The sequence below is a fragment of the Cotesia glomerata genome, linkage group LG5 (assembly GCF_020080835.1).
Source record: "Cotesia glomerata isolate CgM1 linkage group LG5, MPM_Cglom_v2.3, whole genome shotgun sequence".
Taxonomy (NCBI): Eukaryota; Metazoa; Arthropoda; class Insecta; order Hymenoptera; family Braconidae; genus Cotesia; species Cotesia glomerata.
In genome coordinates this window covers 6,462,188-6,480,099 of record NC_058162.1, presented here as the reverse complement: position 1 = coordinate 6,480,099, position 17,912 = coordinate 6,462,188, and the positions used below count along the sequence as shown (strand labels likewise).

The 17,912-nt window shown below is 27.2% G+C and overlaps 1 protein-coding gene across 3 annotated transcripts; it reads left to right on the top strand.

Annotated features, from left to right (window-relative positions):
- The first annotated feature begins 472 nt into the window (after window positions 1-472).
- LOC123266206 (lysophosphatidylcholine acyltransferase) lies at window positions 473-17,184 on the top strand. Of its 3 annotated transcripts, none has more exons than XM_044730289.1 (9): window positions 473-914; window positions 1,021-1,407; window positions 4,105-4,250; window positions 7,671-7,885; window positions 8,206-8,318; window positions 8,402-8,556; window positions 8,910-9,047; window positions 10,522-11,042; window positions 16,341-17,184. In XM_044730289.1, the coding sequence occupies exons 2-9, from the start codon at window positions 1,285-1,287 to the stop codon at window positions 16,427-16,429; spliced, it is 1,500 nt and encodes a 499-aa protein (XP_044586224.1). In that variant the 5' UTR covers window positions 473-914; window positions 1,021-1,284; the 3' UTR covers window positions 16,430-17,184. The 3 variants fall into 3 exon arrangements, with proteins under 3 accessions (XP_044586224.1, XP_044586222.1, XP_044586223.1); XM_044730287.1 differs by lacking the exon at window positions 7,671-7,885 and adding an exon at window positions 4,793-5,010 and having other exon boundaries at window positions 481-914; XM_044730288.1 differs by lacking the exons at window positions 473-914; window positions 7,671-7,885 and adding an exon at window positions 4,793-5,010 and having other exon boundaries at window positions 950-1,407.
- The last annotated feature ends 728 nt before the right edge of the window (window positions 17,185-17,912 follow it).

Below are 17,912 nucleotides of genomic sequence, written 5' to 3'. Positions count from 1 at the left end.
TAAATTATGACAAATATAATTAGAGAAAAAAATGGACATTTATAAAATTAAAAAAATAAAAAATGCAATTTTTTAGAAATAATTTTTCGGAGCAAATTTATTTATTAAAAAAAATTGAAAAATGGTCAAGCGACTGCTAACTTAAATTTCATTCAAAAATGACATTAAAGTTAGCTGTGTCACTTGAAAAATTTTTTATTTTATTTAACAATTATCATATTAATTCTAAAAAATTATTTTTAAAAAATGGCATTTTTTATCTTTTTTAATTTCTACATGTCAATTTTTTTTCTTATTTTTTTTTGCCATAATTTATTTGTTAACAAAAGTTCAAAAAATTATTAAATATCTGCAAAATTAATTTTCATTATTTAAAAATTGAATTGACAACAAAATATTGTAATAATTATCTGTCTTATTGTTAGATTTGAATTAAAAATATGACGTAGTAGTAAATAATAAATATCACGGAAGTATACTACGGAAGATTGATTTCATTGTAAATATGAGAAGAGGTGGAAATAAAAATTCTTAAAGTAAAGTTAAAGAAGTTGGTGGCGCGTCGACTGAACAACGGGAATGATTAATATAATATAAATGAAAGGTAACAACCGCTGGCTGCTAGTTTTAGTTTATATCAGTCTGTTCTGTTTCCTTTTATTCAGTTTTACGTCTGAGTATACACGTTGCAGTCGATAATACATGTCTTGTACAGTACACTCTACTGCTGGTGCAATTCAAGTACTCAGTGCTTGTGCTATGTGCTAGCTATTTCAGACTGTCTTGTGCGGAGTTGCGCGACGGATCTTGTTGTGTTTACTTGTAATTTATACTAATTGATATTTTATTTTAAAAAGTACAACAATAAATAAAAAAAAATTTTTAATCATTTGTATTTACTTCAATTGTCAGGTGTTAGTTTTTTAACATTTCTTCTTGACTTTTTCAGTGTAAAATATATTAAAAAGTGATAGTTTCAGAAACTGTTTTTTTTTTTTAAACATTTATGATTGTTTTTAGAATAATATCGGATCGGTGGTGTTCACCCTCGTGATGCGCCGCCGCTAAACACTCACCCCGTCCTCGGATTTTCCACGGATTTTCCCGAGGCCAAGTGACAACGTCGGCACCAGTTAACGCTTGACTATTGATTTTGATAAGTTTTAGTGGATAAAAACGACATTTAATTTTTATTAAATTAGTGTTGCTTTTCTTTATAAGTGTTTGGTTTACTTAAAGCCATCCATATTTTTTGACTTATCGATTATTATTTATTAAGCACACATGGAAAAAATAGACAGCGATATGAGAGATACCAGTGAGTTAAAACCACCTTCCATTGATACTGATATCCTCAACCCTTTTGTTCATCGACTAGAACTCGATACAACTTATGAAAAACTCAAGGTCAGTACAATAACAATAACAATATAAATAAATATTATTTATTTAATTAATAATATAATATACTATTATAATTTATATAAGCTAATAACAGGATTAAATAAAACAAAGTTGACATTACGCAATATCAGATGCAGAGTCAATGACATGCGGATATTTACAGCCCATAAATGTTTGCTGAGTGTTTAAAAAATAATTTATTGTTTTATTTTTATAAGAGTTTCAGTAATAACAGAAAAAGAAAGTGGATACCTGGTTTAATTTGATACATTTTTTATTAAAGACATTGGCCTGTTAAATTCTCACGGACGGACGTACCCGATAATCGGATAACGGGTTTTAAAACTCCGAGTCATACCGAGTCAACCCGAGAAATGCCGGGTTACTTTTTAGCTTGACACAACTAAGGAATTTCTATTGCTATTATTTGTCAAGAATTGTTTTAAAAATTCAATGAGCAACAAGCAATAGATAATTAGCTAATTTTAAGTACGAGTTTGCAAATTGAAGCTTTGGATTTTGCATATGAAAGAGCGCGGTTAATGTGGGACAAAAATGTAGGCTACGAGGAGAAACGATAGTTTTTACGTGTATTAGTGTTGTACTCAAATTTGTTACGAGTTATTTTAAATATTTAAATATTTTTTGTAAGCCTCTAGAGCGTTAACGAGCTCCAAAATTACAGCCTTGATTTCTTATTGCTGAAACGGTAAACGCTTTTTTAGTGTTATAAAAAATTTTAACTTTAATTGACGATAATAATAAAAATAATTTTTATTATTGTTAAAATTATTACAACTGTTTATTTTTTTTTGATTAAAATAACATTCCATTGAAGCGTTTAATTTATTCATATAAGTCAATCTATTATTCAAAAAGTTATGCAATAAAGAAGAAATTAGTAATTAAAAGTGCAAATATTGTAAACAATGTAATAGTAGTGAATAATTTATTTAAAAAAATACTGTATGTTAAGCCGATGATCATGGTGAGATGAAAGTAGCGGTCGTGTTCACCTGCAAAAGATGTAGGTCAACATTCGAATAGAATGTATTCGATAACTCAAGAGTGAAACGTCGTAACCACGATAAATTTTTAACAGTATTACTTACAAGTTAAAAAAAATTGCTGTGTAAAAATTGAGTCAGTATAGTATAGAGCGTCGCAAAAAATGACACCGTTTACTTTACTACAATTTTTAATACTATTAAAATTATTATTTTTATTAAAATTATAAAAAAAAAAAGAAAGTCAGAGGGATTAAATGATAGACCACGTGTTGTATTGACGTGTCGGGCACGTGAAGAATGCTATTAATTCTCGGACGCGCTTGTGCTTATCACTAAATCGATGTTACTATTAGTACCAATAAATCTATTTTTTTTTTAATTCTAATTAATTTTCTTCTTGATATTTGATAATAGTAAATTGAATAAAAAAAATTTTTATTGTTTAAATGATTTAATACAACGAAAAATTCGCTTAGGGTAGTTCGGTCATAAATGCAAAATTTTAAAAAGTTTTTGAAATTTAAAATATGGGTAATAGAATACGCATTACATGTGCTGTTGAAATTATAAGTCAATTGATCATAACAGAAATGAGATAATTTTAATTAAAAATGACATTTTATTTTAGCACAGACAGTATAGGTACACAGAAAAAAAATTTCTTGACTGAAGAACAAAATTCTTGGCTCAAGAAAATTTTTGGGTGCCTGAAGGAAGACTAAAGTAGTGTTGGCCGAAGTAAAAATTTTTCTTGAAATTCTATTCTTGGTGGAAGTAATTTTTTCTTAATTTAAATTATCATAAATACTTGATACAATAAATTTTTTTATTCGATCAAGATTTTTAGATACTTTAGGGAAGCAGCGCAATCTACTTCAGCTGAGAAAAAAATTTTGTCACCTTGAGAAAGTTTTTCTCTTGAATATTTGATCTCCATTTTATATTATTTTTGCGTGCAATTATACATATTGAATGAAAAAAAATGATTCAATAATATTTGATTTTCCCATTTGACATGTTAATCAATAAAAATATTAATGAAAATTTACTTCGAGATATTTAATTTTTTGGAGCAAGAGAGAAATTTTCTCAAAACAAGAAAATTTACTTCTATCAAGAATTAAATTTTTTGGAGCAAGAGGCTTAATTTTGTCAAAACAAGAAGATTATCTTGACAAATAAATTTTCGTGGATCAAGATACGTATTTCTTAAAGCAAGAGAATTAATTTTGTTGGAATAAGTGAAATTTTTTGTGACAAGAAAAATTTTTTTTTTCACTCAAGAAAATAATTAGGAAGAAAAATATTTTCTTGACTCAAGTGAACCTTTTTTTTCTGTGTTGAGAGTGAGAAAATCACAAATATTAATGGTTATTGCATTGAAAGGATTTTTCAAAAAACTGATACCTGTTAGAATAATATACTTAAAATGATCCAAAGAAATTTTGAAAATTCTGACCATGTAGTTTTTTATAAATTGATAATAAACTGACTAATTAAACAAAAATAACCATTAGTAAAAGCGAATAAGAGATAACTCGTGAGAAAGGCAACACTAGCGAGTGAAAAGGAAAGAAATAGTACAAACTATATGTCCCGAGTGAACCTTAAAGATTTTTTCAGAAAATATTCATCAATTTAATGAAACTTTTTTATTTTTATATTTATAAAAATTTGTATATATTTTCAGACAGCTTTCCTAACGGTGGCTTTGCTGCCTTTACGACTGGCAGCGATCACAGCATTAGTGATTATCGGATGGCTACTAGCTTGTTTAGGACTTCATGGATTGTCTGAAGATGATTTACGGCGAGCACCTCTTACTGGTTGGAGACGGTAAGCTTAAGCTATTATTTTTCCCTATTAATTTTTAGCTTATAGTATTTGTGTTACTATTACTATTAATTTTATGATTTTTAAAATAGTTTATTTATGTTAAGTTATAAAATTGTAACTAATGCGCATTGAATTTTATTTTCCATCGCCAGTATTTTAAAAACAAGCCATCAAATTTGAAATTATCATCATATGCACTTATAATTTTTAACTACGCAGTATTTAGTACCTGTCATATTTTTATCTGTATATTCAAATTTGTGTTGCTTATTTTCTAGTACACGTTGTATATAGATAACAATTATTACTAAGCGTAATTAATTTTAAGACCTTGACCACCACTTTAGTAAATATTTCTAACTATTTATGTTTCAATGTTATTTTTTTTTGTTAGTCATTGGCTGGATTTTTTTTTTATTCCTAATTAATAATTATTTTTGTAGATAATCGTATTATAGCATTATAAATAACAAGATATAATTTAAGTAATATTAAAATCGTACTAGTAAATAATAAAAGCGTTACATAAAATGATAAAATAGCGACATGAGGGTGTTGGTGTGCTGGGTGATGAGAGCGATGTTCGTCTGTGGGGGATTCCATCAATTGAAGGTGAAGGGTCAGCAAGCAACAACTAAAGATGCACCGGTGCTAGCACTGGCTCCGCATTCGAGTTTCTTCGATGCATTGCCGGTAGTTTACCTCGGCGGACCAAGCATCGTCGCTAAAGCTGAAACTGGAAAAATACCTTTTTTCGGAAGTAGGTCTTCTTTCTTATTCCTACTTACGTAGATGATTTTTTTTTTATTTTCATGTCATCAGCATCAACCAGCATAATTTATACTGTAATTATTTTTAAATTCTCTTGACAGTTAATATTAGTTTTTAATCTATTTATTATTAATCTAAATTGTATGAATGTCATTGATGCATAATTAATGGTTCATTTTAATAATGCAGTTTTCTAGTTCATATTGACTGTTCTTAACCTGACTATAGAGATTTCTTAATGTCAAGGTCCGAATTTTTATTCAAATTCATACAAAGAATCTGAATTGAGGAAATTATTTACATAATTTTTTATAAATGTTACCAATAATTATTCTAAAAAATGTTAAAAAATTTTTAACAACAATTTTGCTTAATTTCCTTAAAATTTTGTATTTTTTACAATATTGTATACCTATTATTCAGAAGCGTTGCAAAAGTTTAAAATCTTGTCTTTTAATATTTTCAACATCATACTTAATTGAACTTTTTATCACTGTTATCAATTTATATACTGAGAAAAAAAAGTACTACTCTTGAGAAAATTTTCTTGTCACAAGAATATATATTCTTGAAAATTATCAAGAATATATTTTCTTGTCTCAAGAATTGATCGAATTATTCGAAGTGTTTTTTGTTTAATTCAAGTGAACCTATTAGTTTGTTAATCTATCATAATGAATGCCGACATTTTATTATCATGATAGATATTAATATTTTTTTGTCAAAAAACCAAAATTTATTTTAAACGATTCTTAAGCCAAGAAATTTTTTTCTGGACAAAAAATTTTTTTTTTCTCAGTCTACACAAAACTCTCTCGATTCTACGACAGTTTATCAAAGATGTATTTTTATAAATCATTTTAAATTAAATAAATAAATAAAAAAATTATAACTAAAAAACGTGAATCGAAGAAATATATATTTAATAATTTATTATCAACGAAAAAGAAAATTGTGATTGTAACTTGTGAAGAAAAGGAATTAAACTTTTAATTTCTTGACGCTTTCTAAAATACTTAGCTAATTTATCTAATAGTACAATTGTTTTACTTTGTAATGTACATACATTTCTTGAGCGCTGACAAATTAGCGTTAGAAACATTGTAGATCTGTAATTTAACTATAATTAATCACATTATACAAATAATTACTACTTATAACACTCGTTAATTATACAGTTATAAATGATACAAAATTTTTATATTGAAGAAAACTTATTAAGAAAGCCTATTTTAGAATGTAAAAACTGTTTACAGATTTATTGATGTTTGTTAATTATTTTTACTGTACGGTACTACTTTTTATTATCTTCGGAGAGTCAATGGATTGATAAAAAAAAATTTTACTGGAAATTCTCAAAGGAAGAAAGAAAGAAAATAATATTTTTCTTCTTAAAGAAAAAGAATGTGAGACCAAGTTATTGTACTTTTTACAAACTTTTAAAGGTTTTTTTCACTTCAATATTTTTATGACTAATATAATTTTTTCTAAAAACAGTTACAGTATTAAAAATTAATTGCATTACATTCTACTTCAATTCTGCAGATAGAAATCTAAAAGCATTAAATTTATTACGGTTCTTCTTACAGTTCCTTAATACAACATTAATCTTTCTGTTTTTACCAATCATTGCCACTCATTATTCCGAGTGACGGTTCAATTTTTTAGCAACACAACAGCTCTATTTAAACATAATAATATATCACCTCGTTAATGTGGTAATGAAAACCTAGAAAAATTGTTTACTTCGAAGTAACAGCAACTACAAATATTAACGACTATAAATGAAGTTCTTAAATACATAATTAGTTGTTTAGCTTTCTACTTTTCTTGTTTGATAGATATCAAAGTTATATTTTAGATAAATTTTGTAATTTCTTTATTTTCTAACTTTCTTACGTCAATAAGTGTCCGTTATTCGCTAAAGATAAAATTTTGTTATAAATATTTATTTTTAACATGAAAGTACTATATAATTATTATATAAGTATACACGCAGAAAATAAATATTTTATGTATCTACTCATACATTATTCATTTATTGTAAATATTGTCTTCACTACCGTGTCATGATTTCTTCACTATCATTTTTATAATTTTAAGTAAGAATTTTTACTTATAGTAAATTTATAAATTATAATTATTAAAAAAATTTTTGAATATTCCAGTTGAATTTTGAATCTAAAACATTTATGAGTTTCATCTTTCTTTAACTTTTAATTTATGATCTTCCGGAATATTCTAAAACTTTCGTGAAAGTTATAATTTACTTTCAAGAACTATTAGAACTCCTTTAAATTATTTTTAGAAGTCATAAAACGATTTTATAACCCCGTAAAAATTATTTTAATGTCTGTCAATTTACTTGGAATATTTATTGGTTAATGGGAAGAATATAAAAATTAAAACTTTTTATATTCTTCCTCTAAAAACACAAGCGAAGTTATATATTTTAAGCATGTAAATATATGGTGGATGGTACGGTAAAATAATTTAATGTCATCATAACTTCTTTGTACAATGAGCGATGGAAAATTAAAATTGATAAATAATAATCAGCAATCTGAAAGAAAAATGATTATATATAAAAATATTTATAAAATGTACATTTTGAAATATAAAAGTAAATGTATAATACTACTACCACAGAAAAATAGTGCCATGGCTATGTTTTCTTGGCCGTTTAACATATACAGCAGCAGGAATGAAAATAGTGGTCCGGGGAAGACAAGCCTCAAGATCAGAAGCTCCGATATTGGTGGTGGCGCCACACTCAACTTTCATTGACGGAGGTATTGTTTACATCCTGGGATTCCCGTCAACAATCGTCAGAAGAGAGTCTGGTCTTAATCCATTTACCGGAAGTATGTTTTCTTACTCGATTATCCTTTACTGAAGCTACATAAATAATAATAATAATGAAAAAAATATAAACAAAAATAATAATAATGATAAAATTATCTTCTTGCCAATTCCATCCACCGTATAATACTTAACAATTTCACTTCCATTACTGTAATCATTGTAATCTTTTATTTCTTCTTCCTACTAATAACTAATGCTGCTCATCTGAAATGTTAAATATTATTTTTAGTTCATTTCTTATGTATTATTTTACCAATTATGTTTATGTTTGTGTTTTTTTGTTTTGTTTGTAATTTTTTTCTTCTAAATTAATTTATAGAATTGATAAACTATACGCAGCCAGTCTATGTGTGGAGAGATGACCCCAACTCCAGACAGAACACGATTAAGGAAATAATTGAGCGTGCCACTTCAAAAGAAGACTGGCCTCAGGTAAAAGGAAGCCTTTTTAATTTTTAAAAATTTTTAATAATTGTTTTATTTAAATTATAATGCACGAATTTATTTTATTTTAGATAATGATTTTTCCGGAAGGAACTTGCACTAATCGATCCTGTTTAATAACTTTTAAATGTGGAGCATTTTACCCCGGTGTCCCAGTCCAGCCTGTGTGTATTCGTTATCCCAATAAATTAGATACCGTTACTTGGACTTGGGAAGGTCCCGGAGCGTAAGTTAAATTTTATGTTAATATTTTTTCTTTAGACTTTATTTTATTCATCAGCGTGTTTTCACTAATGCTTAAACTTTCTAAAACAAAGTTACTGTGAATCGATAGTTTCAAAGTTACCATCTTTTTCTTATGCTTTTATTATTAACTTTTTATATCAAGGCTTTTTTATTTCTTTTAACTGCTTAAAAAATACGTTATCGAAAAAACATTCTATTTTTATAGTACATTCCGATAAGTCTATATGGATCATTAAGTTGATAAATTACTTATCGAAAGAACAGAGATTGTCGCTATCGACCGATTATTGTTAATTAATAAAACTAATGGATTTTTTTTTTTTATTTTTTTAGGCTTAAATTGTTGTGGCTTACATTGACCCAATTGAACAGCAGTTGTGAAATCGAATTTTTACCGGTCTACAGGCCGAGTGAAGCTGAAAAGACAGACCCTAAATTATATGCTAATAATGTCCGTCGATTAATGGCAGAGTGAGTTTTTAATTATATTTTATTTTTTGGTACTAAATATCGGTAAATTAAAAAGAAATTTTTTTAAGGGATATATTTAATTGATAAGAATTTCATTTATGCAAATTAAAGAGTTATACGCACTTAGAAAGCAAAAAAAAAAACGGACGTTTCATTCATTTTTTCTAAAGAGAATTTTTAGTTAATTAATATGAAAATAAGACAATAAGAGGCGTCAACAACTTCCAATGAAGTAAAAAAAGGACAATCAACCAATTCTATCATGCGTTTAGGATGACTTATTTTAAGGATGCAAGATTATGTCCAAAAAATAAAAAAAAATTGAAATTAATTTATTATTTAATATTTCCACGTCGTGCATTTGATTTTTGAATGCTCAAAATTACAAAATTATGTATCTGCATAACTTTACCTTATTTAGAAGTTGCAAAAAAAAAATTTTTTTTGAAATTCAAAAATTCATATTTTTGAGAAAAAAAACTCCTTCCCAAAAATTTCAAGATCTTTTAAAATTAGTACAAGGTATTATACAAAAAAAAATTGAGCCAAAATTTTAATTGTGCTCGTCATTTTTGACGATTTCCAAAAATTTTAAATTTGGCATTTTTCTAAAATATTTTTTTTCAATAGCCCCAAGTGTCCTCTTTCAAACAAAACGAAAGACCATTCCTGTATCTATAATAGCGTTCGAGATATTACAAATACAAAATTGAAAAACTGGAAAAACCGCAAAATTTTGAATTTGCATATCGACGGTCTAATTAGCAATTTGTCAAACTCCTTATTTTTTAGAGGATGATTTTTTAACATTTTGATGTAGCCATAATCGAATTATAAATTATTTGAATGATTCAGACCTAAATATTATATCTCTATTAGATAATAATGATATTAAATCGTTTTTTAAAGTGATAATAAATTTTGAACTAATTTTTTTTTTCAAACAAATAGTAAATTCTCTAAAATGGAGTTAGACAATTTGCTAATTAGAACGTCGATAGACAGCTTTTTAAGTTGTATTGAAATTATATTTTCTGCGTAGTTACTTAAATATAAGTAAATTTCAAAATACATTTTTATAAAATTCTAAATGCATTTAACTCCTTAATTTAAAAAATATATAAAGTAAGTAACTCCTTATTGATCATCCATTACAAAATTGTTTTAAATTTGTTTCCTAAATTACATAAAATGATTTTAGCGTAAATAATTAATTAAATCATCATAAATTAAATAAAAAAAAATGATTTTTGTCAACATCATAAAAAGCAAATATCTCATATTTACATTTTTAATTATTATTTATAACATATGATAAGTCTTCTTCGGAATATTAATTAATGAGAAAGTTTTAGTAAACAATAACTGACATTTTAATTAATTAAAAAAAAGTCACCGATACTATAATTAAATCGATTGGCCAACAGAAGAGTTATGAATGACAAATTGATTAAATTTTTATTAAATGTTACAGAGCTCTCGAAATTCCTGTCTCGGATTACACATACGATGATTGTCGCATAATTAACAAAGCACACATGCTACACTTACCCCACGCAGCGGGAATTGTGGAAGCCCACAAGCTGCGCTGCAAACTCGGTCTACAAAAAGTTAAAGTAGAAGAAGAATTAGTACAAAAAAGACTGGTAAACATTGAAGAAACAGTTAACTTTAATGAATTCGCCAGGATACTTAGATTAGATGCCAAAGATCCTTCAGTCCAGCAGCTGTTCAGGATCCACGATCGTGCTAATAAAGGAACAATAGATATTGAAGAGTACATGTTTACAGTTCTCGCAATAGCTAACGCAAATTCCGTCCTAGATCTCGTTGATATTGCATTTGATGTCTGCGACGCCAATGGTACTAAATGCCTCGATAATAAAAAATTACGAAAGGCCTTGAAACTTTCTCTTCAGCTGGAACCAGAAGAAAGTGAAAGAATTTTTTCACAAGCCAGTCACGATGTCAGTGGAGGCGAAGCTGTATCTTTCGGTAAATTATCTTTTATCATAGAATTGCTTTGCATAACTACACCGCAAAACATGAGATTTTTTTTATCTTTACAAGATGTTATTTTACCGGTTAGGTACATGCATTCAAATATTATTGTTTTCACCTGTTTCCTTAGAAGAATTCTATTGAACGGGTTGATTACGGTTTAGAAAAAAAAACTAAACTTTCATATTTCTGATAAAAAAGTTTGTTATTTTCCATACAAGAGATATCTTCCGAAAGACGTAATGAGTACATAACAAAATACAAGTTTCTAACATAGATCATAATGATAGGTCTTTTAATTTATTTAAATTTTCTTTTCACGATACTAAAAATTTTTACTTTTTTGACATGAAAATTGAACAATTATTTGGCACATTTATTTTATTTAAAGAGTTAGGGGAGAAGGGGGGCAATTGAACCACTCGACTTAAAAAATCAAAAAAATTGAAAAAACGCTACATGCTATTAGAATTAGATTCTAATATGTTAAACTCGGATATGATCAAAATTTGAAATTATTGTGATTAATAAATTTTGAAAAATTGAGATTTTCTTATTTTTAGGCATGTAAACTGTTTTTTCGGCTGGTGACAAATTGTTTAATAATATTTCAATTTTTGAATTAATTGATAAAATTTGAATTGTAGTAGTTGTATATACTTATACTTTATAATCCTCAACTTTGTTCATAGTGATATAATAGTTTATTTATTTATTATTTACTATTAATTGTTATAAAATTATATGGGGTCAATTGAACCAGTAGTCCTGGGGACGATTGAACCATACGGAGAAGCATGGGACATGCGCGCGCATCTTGACTCTATGTGAAAAATACTCAGGGAAATAACCTAACAATTTAATGAACAGAATTTATAATGAAAATTATTTTTAAATTGATTTTTAATTTATTTAATATAATATCTGTGCATTAAAAATGTGCAACAGTAATATTAGCAAGTAGCTATTAATTTATTATTTATTAAAAGTTCGGGTTTGAGTTTTAAATATTATTGGTTCAATTGACCCCAAGCAGTGGTTCAATTGCCCCCGAGCGGGGGTCAATTGAACCATTCGACGCGTTTGGATAAATTAATAATTTTTAAAAATTCACGTTGTTTATTGACTAATTTATGTGTTGATAATAATAGTAGGCTTAATAAGCTACCATTCCAAGAAAATAAAATTAGAAAAACGGTAGACCCTGAAGGCCGTCTGTGCAACTTCCCGCTAATTCCATATCTGGGTGCATAAAACTGCACTAATGATGTTTTTGAGCTTCTCGAGCTCAAAAATACAATTTATGTGTTATTTTGAGCTCTTCGAGCTCAAAAGTCTGATAGAAGTATCATAGAACAATATTTTTAAAATTTTCAAACCACACTAACTTTTGAATGAATCAACCGATTTTCACGCGGTTGGCAGTATTTGACGCAATTTTTTTAGTTTCGTGAATAACCTTCAAGTTTGAATTGATAAAACTAGGAAATTTGGAGTAATTTAAAAAAAAAAACACTTTTTTTGGTTTTCTTTCGTTCATGATATTTCTTGAACGAATTGACCAATTTTGACCGGCTTGACGGCGATCGACGTAATTTTTTCATGCTAATAGCTGATTAGTTTTTGAAATCGATCAGTGAAACCGTTTAAAAGTTATTCCAAAAAATGTCGGAGTTATGTTAAAAAAACACTTGTTTCCAAATATTTTATCGAGAATATCTCTCGAACTAATCAACCGATTTCCACGTTTTTGGCGGCGATCGACGCTGTTTTTTAAACTCTGAAATTATTCTATATCATAAAAACGACCCGAGAAGAAATGACGAAGTTATGTCAAAAAAACCCTTTTTTCGGTTTTCTTTCGTTCACGATATCTCTCGAACGAATCAACCGATTTTGACCGGATTATCGACGATCGGCGTGGCTTTTCAAGCTTAAGGGCGAATTAGTTTTTGAAGTTGATCGATAGATCCGTTTAAAAGTTATTCCAAAAAAACCACTTTCAAAAATGATTTTTTTCTTATTGTTTTTGAGATTTTTCAAAATTTCTCAAAATCTATCGGTCCGAATCGGTTCAAATTCTCAGGAAATCTAAATGAGGGAACTCTTAGAACACCGTTCGGTACGTTCCGATCGGTTCAGTCGTTCAAAAGTTATAAGCGAGTCACATAGTCACACAAACACAAACACAAACACACACACACACACACACAGACAGACAGACATAGTGACAACCTCGCAGGGATAGTCAGGGAAGCTTCCTGTGACCTTCAAACGTCGAGATCTGATGAAAACTTGATTTTTGCAAAACGGGGTGAAAACAATAACTTCCCGATTTTTGAAAATCTTCGATTTTCTTAGCGGGAAGTTAAAAATTATTTTTTAGTTTTAATTCGAATAGTAAAAAATTACTAAACTTTTTTTGGTTCAATTGACCCCCTTCTCCCCTACATGGGTTTTCTACGGGAAAAAATGGCCTATTTTCAACAATTTTTTTTAATAGAAAAAATGAAATATTTCATTCAAACTTTTTACTGTCTTAAAGATACATGTTTAATAAGGGATTACTGCACTGATAGAAGGATTTATTTGTGATAAAAAATATTTGTTAATAGTTAACAAATCAGTTATTAGAGACCACTTTTTAGTATTAAACAAATATTTCTTAGTATTTTAAAAGATTTATTAATATTTAATAAATGAATATCAGATTTATTAAATACAAACTCCGCGCTCCAAAAAATAACCAAGACAATTGTTAAATAACGAGTGTCGTGTTTATCAGAGTTAGCTACTCATAATGGTTTACGGAGTCGGTTCTCCAGGAGGTCGCGGATCAGGCAGCGGCGAGATTCCCCTCGCTCCAAAAAATAACCTAGACATTTTTAAAATAGCGTGTGTATTTCTTCAGACTGACGTTGTATATGTTCCCTACAATTTTGCATTCTGTTATTATTTTTTTCTTAATATTTTTTTTTTTAGGGCCAGTTTTTCAATCCGGGATAAAATTTTATCCGAGATAAAAGTACTGCCATTATGATAAAAAAATAAATAATTCAGCACAGTGATATTGCCTACGAGTAATCCTCCTTGAATTCAGTCACTTATTTTGAATTAAAATAAATAAACATTAGCCACATGTCACAGAAATATTCACCTCCAACTGTGAAAACTTCCTGATTGTAAATAAATAAAGTAAAAATTAGGAAAACGGATGACCCGGAAGGAGATCCTTGTAACTTCCCGCTAATTCCATACTTAAGCGCTTGAAATTGCACTTATAATGTTGTTGAGCTCTTCAAGCTCCAAATTACAATTTATGCACTGATAGAAGGATTTATTTGTATTAAATAATATTTGTTAATAGTTAACAAATCATTTATTACAGACCATTTTTTAGTATTAAACAAATATTTCTTAGTATTTAAAATGATTTGTTTGTATATAATAAATCTGATTTTCATTTATTAAATATTAATAAATCTTTTTAAATACTAACAAATATTTGTTAAGGACTAACAAATGACTTCTAATAAATGATTTGTTAAATATTAAGAAATCTTTTTAACTATAAACAAATCCTTCTATCAGTGTGTATTATTTTGAACTTTATGAGCTCAAAGAGGTAGCTGTTCTATGCTTTTGAGACCTTCGAGTTCATATCTTGCGTTTGACATATATATTATTAATTTATAATTGTGTTAATTAATTTAAAATAATTTAAATGACACAATAAGAAGTTATTATTATTTTTATGATATATTTATTTATTTTTATTTAAATAAACGACCAAATTCATGGAGAACTAATTGAGAGCAATATCTCGTCGCTGAATTATTTATTTTTTTTTTTATTTTATTGGCGGTACTTTTATCTCGGATAAAATTTTATCCCGAATTGAAAAACTGGCCCTTGCGTCGTGGACGCTTATTTTTGACTGTAAACGAAGAATTTTATAAAATAAAGCAGAAACAGAAAAATAAAATAACCATTTGAAAAATTGACATGTGTATGAAGATTCAAAACTGTACATAAATTTTTATATTTAATTAAAAACTATATGAAAAAAATAGGTTATTTTTTCCAGTACAAAGAATCCATCCGCTGCCTGATCCGCAACTTCCTGGAGGACGATAAACCTCCATGAGTAGCTAACTCTGATAAGCTCGACACTCGCTATTTAAAAATTGTCTAAGTTATTTTTTGGAGCGTGGGGAATCTCGCCGCTGCCTGATCCGCGACCTCCTGGAGAACCGACTCCGTAAACCATTATGAGTAGCTAACTCTGATAAGCTCGACGCTCGCTATTTAAAAATTGTCTAGATTATTTTTTGGAGCGTGGGGAATCTCGCCGCTGCCTGATCCGCAACCTTCTGGAGAACCGACTCCGTGTAAGCATCCAAGGGTTGTAGTCGAGGGCTCTCGAGCATTATAGAAGTTTTGTTTTAATTTTCTATAACCTCATAAATTGCAAGCAATTATATATTTAATTGTATTTTTATTTTAATTTATGAATTTATAGAAATCAAAATTTACAGATGTCTAAAATTACGGGTTTCTAAATTTGCTAGTTTATATTTATAGATGTCTATTGTTTAAGAATTTATATATTAATAACTATCAATATTTTTATAAATATAAATATTCAAATGTCTTTTTACTGACTTGTCTGAATTCAGTTCATTTTATTTTATTCAATGTTTATATTTATATTTGATAAATTTTAAAATTATCCAATTATATTGTTGTCTTTTTTATTTAATATTATAAATTTACTATTATTTATTTTGTAAAGTGTAATTATTTTAATTACTGATATTTTTAATTTCTATTTTAATCGTGATTGATATTTTGAGTTGTTTATTTTCAGTGCATTATTTTTTCAATTTTGTTTAAATTGATGCTTATAAAGATTTTCCTTTTATTGATTTCTTTATTTACAGATGTCGAAATTTTGATTTTTCTATTTTACCAAAAAATTTTTAACCGGTATGAATCAATGACGCGCACTGTATATCATAACAGAAATTAAAAAAAAAAATTTATTATTTTTCAAAAAAAAAAATTTTGTTATTGAAAAATTAATATTGTTGCTTATTATTATTCTTTACTTAATGAACCTTAAGGACAACAATATATAATTATTAATTAAAAAATAATGGATTGAATTATTGTGGATCGTGAAGCTTAACAATTTCCAGTTTTTTTTTTTTTTATTATTTCTTATTTTTTTTTTTTGCATCATTAATTTTAATACATTTAAGTACAATAATCATCCCATTATTTTTTCAGAGGATGTTATAACAGTATTGGGAACAAGGACAGAATTCAGTCATATCTTCGCAGATGACAGTGAAGGCCGTCGGAAGAAAACCATTTGAGAATGTCTCTTCGGCTCGTCGCCTAGTCCTCAAATTAGGAAAAGCCGGGACTCAGACAAGCCGCTTCTGATGGGTGTATGCTCGAATTCCGTATAAATAATTAAATAATAAAATAGAAAAAAAAACCTAATAAGAACAACCAATTTAAATAAAAATAACTTACTCTGAAGATTCTGAATAATTAAGCTCTTCCTAATAAATAAATAATTAAATAAATGAATTAATTAATTAATAATTTTTTTTGCTCGTTATTATCAAGTCATGTAAATAGGAGATAATGAGAGTATTGGTAGGACGAAGAGTAATTTTCAGCATTATTAACTTATTAAATACTAGACTAGGATACTCGATCATGCAAATATTAGATTTATTTAAGTAGATTACTCAGGGTTAGTGATCACATTCTAAACGCTTGATAACATCGACAGATTAAATAGCAATATTATTCAATATTATAAATCTTTTTTTTAATTCAGATTTTAGCATTATAGAGAGATATATATTTCATGTTATTTAAAGTTCATATATTGCTCAATAATTCATTTAATATTGTTATTTATTTATTATCATTAAACCTTTATTCAGAGATCGTTAAGCAAATGAATTTGATATGTTAATAGACAATTTAGTACATCGCGAGCCGTCGTATCATCTAACGTTCTCTAAGCGTAACTTAAATTTATTTGTATACTTGAATACACATAGTTATGTAAATGTATATATAGAAATTAAATAAATATATTATTCTTACATTTTTTAAGGTTTTTTTATTTATCTGTTACTTTATAAATTATTTTAACAATAAATATTTCTCATTTATTCTTTAAGATCAAGATTAAGATATTTTTCACAACCTTTAATGATAATTATTTAATTAATCGCCGTAGCGGCGTTTAATAAAAATTCAAAAATTTTGGAATAAAATTTGGATTTAAAGAATTAAATTCTCTATGTTTCATTTATTAACAATTATTATTTTTATTAATTTATTGTGTAAAAAAAATAATTAGCAAATTTAAATAAAGATCTCAAAAATTTTTGGCACTAATAAAATTAATTATTTTTTATTTAATTTCAGCCAAAATAAAATTCCCATTTTGATTATCAATTGTACGCAAAATATTTGTAGAAATAAAAAAAAATACGTATAAAAAAATTACAGTAAAATTAAAGTTATGAGATTCCAGTAATGGTAACATTGATCATTTACAATAAAATTTAATACATTTCAAATAAATTTAATGCAGAATTAAATCTACTTTTAGAGAGATCGTTAAAAATTGATAATAGCCGTCTTTTAATATTGTAATAAGTATAAAAATTTATATATACATAAATAAATATTCTGATATATACATATATTTATGAAACCGTATATATAGAAATAAAATAATTTTGTTCATTAACCGAATTATTAAACAGTCCAAAAATAATTGTGCGATTTAAACGATTTTGAGCAGAGTAAGTATGTTTAGTACCTGCA